At 47.2% G+C, this 11,267-nt stretch overlaps 1 protein-coding gene across 3 annotated transcripts; it reads right to left on the bottom strand.

The window, feature by feature from the left end:
- Positions 1–270: 270 nt before the first annotated feature.
- Positions 271–8,834, bottom strand: LOC119317402 (protein indeterminate-domain 5, chloroplastic-like). 3 transcript variants are annotated; one of them, XM_037591845.1, is made up of 5 exons: positions 8,645–8,834; positions 8,361–8,426; positions 7,922–8,220; positions 6,320–6,719; positions 271–1,843 (listed from the first exon to the last, which is right to left on the bottom strand). In XM_037591845.1, the coding sequence occupies exons 3-5, from the start codon at positions 8,118–8,120 to the stop codon at positions 706–708; spliced, it is 1,737 nt and encodes a 578-aa protein (XP_037447742.1). In that variant the 5' UTR covers positions 8,121–8,220; positions 8,361–8,426; positions 8,645–8,834; the 3' UTR covers positions 271–705. The 3 variants fall into 3 exon arrangements, with proteins under 3 accessions (XP_037447742.1, XP_037447744.1, XP_037447743.1); XM_037591847.1 differs by lacking the exon at positions 8,645–8,834 and adding an exon at positions 8,525–8,633; XM_037591846.1 differs by lacking the exon at positions 8,645–8,834 and having other exon boundaries at positions 8,361–8,638.
- Between the last annotated feature and the right edge of the window lie 2,433 nt (positions 8,835–11,267).

Raw genomic sequence — 11,267 nt, 5'->3', positions numbered from 1 at the left:
CAAACGAGTGGAGTTGCTCTAATGCATTCTCTTATGGCTAGCATCATCACCTCACCAAAATTGCGCCATTGATGGTTCAGCCTGGCATCCCGATGCACCAAGCGCTAACCTGCCGGCTCGCGGGAGCATTCACTACCAGGTCATAATTCTGCCCTTGTAACTAAATATAAACCTTTTTTGCAAATACGTTTTATATTTAGTGACAAGGGAAGTATTATATTAGTAGAAAGAGAAAAACATGAATACAATATACAATGATAAAAGGAAATCTATCCGCGCAAATGCAGGCCTGATTCTGCTAGTTCATAGTGAAGAAAGAGCAAGAACAAAATAGATTGAGTTGGGGTGGTCAAGTTTTGATCATCCCTCACAAAGCGAGCTACAAACCTTACGGTATATGCAACTATCTCTTCCGGACGGTATGAATTAACCCAATTTAACAAGGTTCAACTACAGTAACAAAACATGAACAGGAAAGCAGCCACTAAATATATAGTCTCGTCTCACGGTTCCGGTTGATCTGGCTCTTCATGAATTGGTAGAGGAATCCCAACCTTGCTCTCTCAAGTCAAAAGATTTGTGCTGCCAAGTGCAAACCTTTGTAAACAGCTTGTTCCATGGATGTATGATGTATCCCAAGATCCCAACTCGCTCACTATAGGATGGAGCTTCAGCAAGCCAGCTCAATGCCTTTCTACAAGCTCTTCACTGCATCCTGCCTCCATTGAATGGCGACGAGGCCGACTTCATCTCCGCCTCCAAGAAGCTCATGTTGCTGCCGCTGTGGTTCTCTCCCCTTGCCACTGACATCCCCCTCATCATGTCCCCTCTGCCACCGACGCCAAGAAAGTCCCGCGTCACGTCCCCGCCGCCGACGCCGCCGCCACGGCCCTGGCTAAATTTGACCTCGTGCTGATCCATATCATACAGCCTCGGATCAATCATGCCGCGGCCGTTGGCGCCGCCAAACATTCCGCCACCATTGCCGCCGCCGGCCAGCGAGTTCATCAGGCTCTGCAGGTGCATCTGTCCCTGGTCGAGCATGGGTGCGCGGCCCTGCGGAACGGACGAGCCCATGAAACCACCGAACACGGACGCGCCACCGCCGTCTGCGCTTGTGCTAGAGCCCATCTGCGCCGCCTTCTGGAGCAGCGCCGTCGCCGACATCTGCGGCATCATCACGGATTGCTCGTTGTACATCCCAGAAGGAGCAAACTGGTGGTCGCCACCGGAAAAGTTCCCACCGGCGCTGAAGAACGCCGCGCCCGAATTCTCAGAACCAGCACCTCCGCCGCCGCCTCCTTCGCTGATCTGGTCATTGGCCATGTGTCCCTGACTCGCGTGGCCGTGGCTGGAGGTACCGGAGCTATTGCCACTGTTGGCGATGTATCCCAGGTTGAAAAGACCAGGAGCCGACGACGACGTGCCGCCGGAGCCGTTTCCCTGGAGATCCGGGAGCTGCATGAGGCCGTGGAACGGTTTGCCCTGCAAGAACGCGGGCGATCCATTCCCGTCGACGAACTCCTGCGCCGAGCCGAGGTGGAAGGGCGGCGCTTGTGGAGGTGGCAGGTGGCGGAAGGACGGGGCGTTGGACGACGACAGGAGGTGGTCGAGGCGGGCAGCCATGCCGCCGCCACCGCCACCGCCGAAGCGGAGGAGATCCGAGGACGCCTGGTGGTATTGACCGTGCGCGTCGTGGAGAGAGGAGCCGACCTGCGAGAGGCTGAGTGCCATGTTGGCCGCGCCGGTGGCGCCGTAGAGGTGGCCGGCCCCGGGCGGCAGCCGCGCGCTTTCCTGGGCGAGGGCGTCGCAGAAGGCCCTGTGGGTGATAAAGCTGTCCCTCCTGCATGGAAACATGCATGAGTGCATGCAGAAGTAGTTAGTGACGGTTGAGTGCTCCTATACGCATGAACATAACATGCTGCAGCCTGCAGTTGCATCATAATAGCCAAATTAAAGACAAAGTATAGGTATAGAGCGCTGCACACAGTGTAGTACTCCTATGCATGAGTTGCTTGCAAAATACTCCTATGTCAAACAAGGGTTTTATTTGCCTCATGAAATGCTAGGACTGGAATGTAAGGACAGTACTGCTTCACAGTCACACTGGGAACACGTGAAGTTGCCCAGATGCAAGCCATATATGCTGTCTTGTCATCCGTGCAAAGCCAACAGTGTAGTACCAAATATTCTGTATTTTTTACAGCATGTTGCATATAGAAAAAACTTGGGTGCACTGTACCCCCTCAGCAAAAAAACGGGCGTGGACGGGCAGCTGAGTACAGTATAGCCACTTTTGTTTAGAGAAAAAAAAGCATCTATGCATGCATATATATAAGGGGTGTGACTACCATGAATCGTTTGACGAAGATCTCAATATTTGTGCCAGCTAATAAGTATCTCAGATGTAATCATAATCATAGCGGTAGGATGTGTGTGCGTGCGTTCATAAGACTAGTCACAGTGGGGACTAACTTAGAGTAGTAGCATGCATATGTTACTAGTCTATATTACTACCTCCACAGTGAGTAGTAACATATGTATTGTCTCATGCATCACTTCATTTATTAGGTTGTGAACTTATCTTTTCTTGATATGTGTGATGTTATTGTAAGTAGCTATGTTACCACATGCCTCTTTTTCTTCATTAGTTACATGCTACATAATCTATTTTGTCTAGATAAGTGTGATGTTACCATCTACTCCCTCCGTTCCACAATGTAGTGCTTTCTCTATTCACGTGCTTCAACTTTGACCATAAATTTAACTACCAAGACCGATTGCGGCGGGAGCAAAAATTATATCAGTGAATTCGTATTCGAAAGAAGTTTTCAATTATATAATTTTTTCTCCCGCCGCAGTTGGTCTCGTTGGTTAAATTTATGTTCAAAGTTGAACCTCGGGAAGCGCGGGCGCACTATATTTTGGAATGGTGGGAGTATTATGTTACTCCTACCGTGGGTAGTCTAAAGATAAGTGTATGTGCGTGAATCTAAGCATATGCGATTGTACTGTGTTAAGAAAAATATGATGAATTGTTGTACGTCAATGGTATATTTTTATCTTTTATTTATAAGTGTGTATTGGATGTCAAAAATTGTCTGGCGATCATGTAACCAGTTTAACTGTTGGATAATCCGCAATTTATGTCTCTTTCCCTCTCTTTTGGAATGTTAGCTTGCCTTCTTGAAATTTTCCATCTATATGATTGTATCCATAGTAAGCAAGGGTAAACAAAAGAAATATGAAACAAGTTGCTAAAATAAACCTTACAGATCCATTTAAGGGATTTTTTTGGTTCAAATGATTTTCAAAGAAATATTGGAGGATTCATTGAAGAGATATTTTTGGTTCAAAGGATTTCCAAAGAAATATTGGCGTAATTCATTTAAGGGATTTTTTTGGTTCAAAGGAAGAAATATTGGAGGATTGGAATCCTTACGGATTTTTCATCTGAAAGTTCAGATTTTGTAATCTTATTACTACTCCCTCCATTCCTAAATATTTGTCTTTCTAGAGATTTCAACAAGTGACTACATACGGAGCAAAATGAGTGAATCTATATTCTAGAATATGTGTATATACATCCGTATGTGATAGTCCATTTGAAATCTCTAAAAAAACAAATATTTAGGAATGGAGGGAGTATTTGGTTTGCATGGCCTTGTCCTATTGTATCACACACTATAGATGTTAAAACTATGCAGTAGTAGAGAGCTGTGTGCATCAATCGATGCTATATCTTAAAAAGGGAAGTTCTCCAATATAGGCTGTTTGATACATAGGACTAAATCCGATAAGAAATTGTCCTACGGATTTCTTTGCACTTCACAGGAAAAATAGCGGCCAGTCAAGAATCTTTTGTCTTTCATGCGACGTGATCAAACAAACCAAGCCCTATAGAATTCGAATGGGCATGATATTTCAATCTTGCAATTTTCCTATTCATGTGTTTTAGGATCATACAAATCAAAGTGGCCTTTAATGTTTCGCGAAATCTCGTTCCTTGAATCTGTCTCCCCGTGACATCAAATTGCAAGTCTAATTTCACTCCAAAGTGAATCAAACTGAGCTTAAGTGACTGCTTATTATCCCATATTAACAAATATTAGTTTTATTATTGTACTTTTTATGTTTCTAATGCATAAAGTGTTACAAAATTATCCAAACTATAATGAGTTTTGTTTATGTTTTCACCTATAGTGAGAGATGAGTTAATGAGAAGCCTTTACTTTTCTTTTTCAATGTTAGATAAGTTCTATGGATCCCTCAATCTTTTTTTAATGTGGATAAAAGTGAGGGACCTTTGCTGAACTTTAGTCACTCCATGAATCAACAACCCCATAGTTTACGCGGATTTAATAAGCATTACATATATGTCCTGTAATAAACTTTTAATAAGTACTCTTGCCGCTATATTTACATCACTTTACCCACAAACTTCCCTAAATTATTGTTTCTTGAAACATGCCGACCAAAGATAATTATATTTACTAACATGCCGACCAAAGAAAAAGGTCAAAAAAAAAACAAGCACAAAAGAAAAGGAGTAATTAAAAAGTCTCGCCTTCCCTCAGTTTTTTTCATAATTGCATATTCTAGGGCGTTACAAGAATTTAATTACTTGAGGCGAATATTCATCGCACGCTAACGCAAAATTAAAGTATATATAGTCTCTATGAAGCTCTTTGTAACACTTATTTTCAATCAGATAATATATCCCTAAATTATACTTATACATTCGAGTCTGTGGTGTAGGATCTGACTGTAGCTGTTGGTTTCACTTCTTTCACACTCAATGACAGCTCGAGATCCCAGAAACTCATGTCAATCAAGGAGGAAAAGGAGGAAACGAGTTAAGCGGGTTGCTTCTCATGTTATGCTAGTACTAGTAGCTACGGATCGGATGGCTAGATTCCTCACAGGAGAGAGCTTCCAAGGAGAAAAGGCAGCAAGGCACAAATTTGCGCGGTTAGCTGACACTAGGGTTTCCATGGGGTAAGCACCTCAGAAGACTTGATTTGCAGTAAAGCTCGCATCCCGAGTAACCAATCAAGAATTACTGGATCCGGCCGGAAGAAGATGAGAGGAAAAACAAGGGCTGCTGTACCGATCCCTAGCTAGGAGTAGGGGAGAGGGGGTCCCGGGTCCTTGAGAATTATTGATCTGAATGAGATGTTGCATGAAGAGAGCAGTGGCCGTGAAAAGAAAATGATTAAAATTCATATCTCAATCAAGGCAGCTTCTGCCGATACATCCCATATACGCCTCCTCCCCATTAGAGAAATGTGTGCCGAGCTAGTGAAAGATAGGGTCACCAACCCGCTCCAGCCCAGATGCTTCAATGATGTAGAGAGAGAGAGAGAGAGAGAGAGAGAGAGAGAGAGAGAGAGAGAGAGAGAGAGAGAGAGAGAGAGAGAGAGAATCTCGCTGTGCTGCTAGCTCCTGAGAATTGCACCCACGTGAAGGGTTGTGAGGGCCTGGATCGAGTAAACGTATCCAAGGAAAAGCTGTGAAGTGTGTGAACCTGGCCGTGCTAGCTCTGATCGAGCTTCTGGCACGGCCAACGGGAGGCACTGCGCCGCATCTAGCTACGCAGCCAGCTCACATGACAATGCGGGCAGACCAGCTTGCTTACGTGGCGACCCAATTGTGGGAGTATGTCAGTGTGTGTGTAACGTGCGTGTACGTGTGCCCATGCTCTCGTGCTTGGGCGAAGATTGTGCTACATTGACGTCCCGGGGTAATCATCCAAGCAGCAGTGTGGCCTGTGACGCACGCGTACGGCGTGCATCTGTACTCGTGCAAGGGAATACAACCAAGATGCATATGGTAGGTAGTAAGATAACTACACGAATTAGCTGGGAACACTTGCATCACGTGTGTGTGACTGTGTACGCAGGTTCCCATTCGGTTAATTCCCAGATTTATCTTGTCCCCCCGTACGTGTGGCATTCTCTCTCCGTCTTTCCCACTCTTCCACGGGCATGCAAACCTTCCTTAAACAAATTAAGCATGCACTAGAGAAGCGCGCGACAGTTCAGACAAAACCCTAACCCGGCCCTCACTCAGCAGGTTTTAGGTCACCACTCACCAGCACAAAAGGTCATCCATCGATCGAAAGACGGCACGTAGACCATGAAAAATGGGAGTATTCAACATCTTTGCCGCCTGGGTGTGTGCATGCATGCAATGCCGAGACCAGCGCAGATTTGTCCTTGGCAAAACCGTGCGTGCATGCATGTGTGCGGCGGTGCGTACGTAAGGCAGGTATAACGAGCGAGCAACGGGAGGTAGTAGCAAGTACGTGCGTACATACCGTGAGAATAGGGTGCCGCAGTCGCAGCGGTACTCGCGGGTGCCGCAGATCTTGGAGTGCGCCTTCCAGTCGGACTGCACGGCGTAGCGCTTGGCGCACTTGTCGCACTTCCACTTCTTCTCGCCGTGCTTGCGGCAGAAGTGCTTCTTGATGCCGGTGAGGTCGCCCAGCGCGCGGCCGGGCTCGTGGTGCACGCACGTCGGCTCCGGGCACAGGTACACCCGCCGCCGCTGCACCTGGTTCGGGTCCTTCTGCTTCAGCTTCCACGGCAGGTTGTGCCCGCGCCGGTGCAGCTGTAGGTTCTGCTCCCGCTGGAACCCCTTGTTGCACACCTCGCACACGAACCGGTTCGTCGCCATCAGCGTCTTGGGCGACAGCGCGATTACCTCCGCGTCAGGGTCTGCATGTATGTTATGTATCAATGCAACATAACCAACTCAATTGCACATCTGATATCGATCGATCACTAGAATTAATGTAGGTAGTGAGCAACTGAGCATGCATAGTAACGGTTGTGCATTAACATGCACAATGAGCTTGAAATGGTAGGGGCACAGAAGTTGCCATGTTTTGCAAACAAGTACTAATGCGTGATAAGGCAACGGTGCGCGATTAGCTTATGACTAATAATGGTGCATGGTGTGAGGGAGAGAGGTAGCAGGTAACGTACTGCTGGTGTTTCTTCCTTTGGTTTTGGTGAGGAAGGGACAAATGGAGGCAACAAAGGGGAGAATATTTGCATGAGACTTCGGGGAAGAAAACACGCAAAAGGGCATTTGCAGCAACTAATATAGGGAACAAAGGAATTGACGACGATCGCGTCATGGCCCCTATACTATCTCTGTATCTCTCATAATTGGCAAGAGGAACAAGGAGCAAAAGGGTGAAGAGGATAACAGCTCATGTACATGGAATCTTGCAAGAAAACTTTTATTTTTTTTCTCCAATTTGAACTGGTAGTACTCGTGACCCGTGAGTCCGCACTGACAGTTTATTCCAAGGAATTTTACTTGGAACGCACAAGGAATTACGTACGCAAACTCGTATATCTACCGAGGTTGGAATGAGTAAAAAAAGGGAATAAGAATGAACAGGATGAATACTAGGAATAATTAGGTTTTCCCCTAGTCTACTATTCAGGTGAGACTACAAGCAGCTTTAAATGAAGTATACAGTGAGTAAAAAGATGTGACGACCACATCCAGCATGGTTTGGATCGAGGTAGCTCACGGAAAAAATTCACTCGACAAGGGGCCGGGAGAGAGAACTGGAACTGAAGAACATATGGGACCATTTTCATTCCATATAAATCCAGTGAAAACAAATCTTGGGCTCTAACGCAACTCCTATTTAAGGAGGCGTCTCTTTCTGTTGTGAATCGAAATTTCGAAATCAAGAAACAAGGGCCAGATAAAGTAAGATCGACAGAAGGAGAAACCACAAGCCCTTGAGAGAGTTGCCGTTCTTGCATCTAAGATCTCTCCGATGGAAACTCCTAGCAGAATGATCTAGAAAAAAGTCCTAGCAGTTCCAAGCGAGGTCCGCTAGGAGATGCTATGCATGCACGAATGGAATTGCATGAAGGGCAGTTTCTTATCATACCTGGCATGGTCCTCTTCTTCTTCACCGGTGGCGCCGCCGCGGCCGCCTGGTCTGGCCCCGCCGTCAACAGCGCGCTGGGCGGCGCGACGACATGCTGCCGCTGCTGCTGGGCGAGCAGCGGCTTCATCTGGTCCTGCTGGTGCCCTTCCCTAATCCCGAACAGCGCCGCGACAGCCGCCGCCGATGAATTGGATGCCATCGCCGCTCAGATTCACCCTTTCTGCAGCTGCTCACCGGCAACAGGGTAACCTTTCCCTTTTGGTAGCCCGGTGTTGGAACTAGCAGCAAATTTCCCCTCACTTCAAGAAAAAGCAGCGCTTTCCATGAGAGACATGCCAAGAACAAACTCAGGAAACGTGCAAAGAAGAAGAGGCCAGAAAGCTGTCCCTCGGACGAGGATGGAGGAAAACACCAAAGATAAAGGTAGAGAAGGCGATACCTATCTCATATGTGTGTTTGTGTCTTTGCCTGGCCGGAATCGATCTGAAGCTTGGACAAGAAGAAGCTGGGGGGGAGGGGGAAGAAGAAAAACTCCAAAGGGTTAGGGCTCAATCGCGGAACGAGGATGAACAAACGAACAAACTCCCGCAGTGAAATCCAAACCAGCAGTTGCACTCAGAAACAAGCAAGCTAGAGCGGGAGGACAAATCGAAGCTCGCAAGCACCCAAACCCACACGCGCGCGCACGCAGAGAGAAACGAGGGCTTTGTTTCTTCCCCATACCTCTCTGTCTCCCCGGCTCTTATCTATCCCTTGCGCTGCTGCCGCATGCTACTAGCGGCTACTAGTCGTCTTCTTGCTTGCTCTCGAGACAAGGGGGAGAAGAAGAAGAGGAGACGAGGAAGAGGAGGAGGGAGAGGGTATGGAGGAGGCTAATAAGAAGGTTGCTGTCTGATTCCTTTCGTTCATATCGTTGTCATGCTTTTCCCTATCGCCTTTTGCCCCCTCCTTTCCACACTGGCTATTGTACGCTCCTCTGCTACGCTACTACGTACGCCCGCAGCTCTTTGTCACGGACGGCATACGAGCATACGGAGTAGAATGGTAGTCTGGTGTATACGTTGAATGTACTGCTGTAAATTGGGTTTGTAATCGCATGTACAGCTCAGAGAAATTAAGGGAGTGAGTACGAGTGAGTACAGCGGCACAGTCGATGGAGTGGAGCGAGCGAGCGTCGTCGAGCGGCTGTGGAGTGTGGACCATGGGTCCACCGACTGTGGGGAGGGGGCTTGCCCGGCGGGCGGGCCCCGCGCTCACGCACACGGGTCGTGAAGCGGCTGAGGATTTGGGTCCACCGACACTAGCCGACGTAGGCCGACGCACCACGCACACGGGCGTTGGATTTATGTATGCATCACAGCTTGTTCACGTCTGGATATGTGCGATGCTAACTCTACGCACCTTAATCACGCCCGCATGCATCTCAACCAACGGTTCAACAATGGTCAGAGACCAAGGACAACGGCACGGCTGTAATAGTTACCTATCCGTGCACCATCGATTTACTGGTTTTTTTTACGTATTCACTTTGCCTCTAAGCATGTCCATACATCAGTAAGAGAGTAGAAATATTTGCGGGTAATATACGGGACCACCTATACGGTAGTCATCAATATAAGAAAAATGCTTTTAGTCGATTTTATGAGAGCCGTCCGATTGAGCTCCAAGGGCACTCATGCTTTCTTCCTCCTCTGGGTATCACTGTTTATCTTCTTCCTTAAAGCATAGAGACGATCTCTTCCCCTCCTTTCCCCTGGTCCGCCCTCCCGCCTCGTCTCCTACAAGTTCTCACACACATTGGACAGAGGTCTACCAACACTCGCATGCGGACCACCTTCCTCACCTATAGCTTCGACGCCACGACCCGCGGAAGACTTCTACCTCCCCATCTCAGGCTTGCGGATTCACCCTTCTTCAACAAAATCGACAGCTGTGATTTTGATTTTAAGGCAACCGAGGAATAACTAAAGCGTCCGTTTATAAATATTAAGATGATATCAATTACACTCATCCTCTGCAAGTACACAAATATCAATAATAGGTCGAGATAGCGAGAATGCACTCGGCCAAGAAACATTAAAAATAAGTGAAAAAAGCAAAGACAACCGATGCATCAAGCAACTTGCAACAAACAAGCAACAACACCATCCGTCGTCCTTGACAGCAAACGAGCTACGAGGAAGGTTCCCGCGAGCCAACCACTCAGGGTCAGATATTGGGTTTCACCATGAAGAGCATGTTTGAATAGACTCCATAGCAATGCCTTCAAAAAATACACATATTAATGATATTTTTCGACCGGGCTATCACCCCTTTCCATTAATTTCTTAATAAAAATATTTTCAGTACACAGATTAATGATATGTTGTGGCTTTTGTATCTCAGTTTGTCTACATTTGCAAGAATAAATATACATGGGTTAATTTTTTTGAGCTATATATACATGGGTTAGTGGTAATAGGGCGTACGATGCTATAGGCTATGGCTCCTCAATCTGGCCTTGGACACTACCAAAACTGAGCCCGGTGGAAAACGCCCCACGGGTACTTTAGCCAGAAATGTCACGAGTGCGCCTAGCTACCTGCGCCGAGTACCATTTGGCTTGGCCATAGGCAGGTCCAAGCAGTCGCACTGGTACGCATGGATGGCATCCATGTCTTTTCACTCGCACGGGCACCACAGATTTGGACAAAATTTGGTTCTCCACACCCCACAGCCACAGGTAGGTACGTACGAGGCCGTGAGCTTCGGGCGGTGCCATGCAGTGCAGGCGTAGGTACGGGCTCGGTGAGAGACCTTCGTCCGTGTCGAGTCCATACGTCACGCTGTGACTGCATGTACACATCGGTCTCTCTATCCCCGTGCGTCGCCTCGTCGCCGATCTCGGCGTATGCCGTCATGGCCTTCAACTCCCGTTGAAATTATGTGCTCTCCCGCTCGGCCGTCGTCGTTGATGGAGCTCCACGAAGCTCACGTGCGCTAACTCGTTCAGTAATGTGTCTCCTGTGAATCTCCGCAAACACAGAGATCGGGCTGGCCATGAAAAACCCAGCTTGGTACGAAACTTTTTAGTTAGAACTCGGAAGCAATTGCCTCGTATGATGTACTCTCTCCGTTGACCATCGTAAGATGTTTTGGATATGTTTCAGTACGGACTACAAACGAAATAAAATGAGTGAACAAACATGCTAAAATGTGTTCATATACATCTGATTTGGAAACATGTAGAATATCTTATACAGTAAAAATTAACAGAGGGAGTAATAATTACGCAAGAAATAGTTCACCAGTTAATTATGGAAAACGTGACTAAAACCGATACAACTGCCCCACCATCAGGGTACCA

The sequence above is a fragment of the Triticum dicoccoides genome, chromosome 6A (assembly GCF_002162155.2).
Source record: "Triticum dicoccoides isolate Atlit2015 ecotype Zavitan chromosome 6A, WEW_v2.0, whole genome shotgun sequence".
Classification (NCBI taxonomy): domain Eukaryota; kingdom Viridiplantae; phylum Streptophyta; class Magnoliopsida; order Poales; family Poaceae; genus Triticum; species Triticum dicoccoides.
The sequence above is the reverse complement of the archived record's forward strand: the minus strand, read 5'-3'. Positions and strand labels throughout refer to the sequence as shown.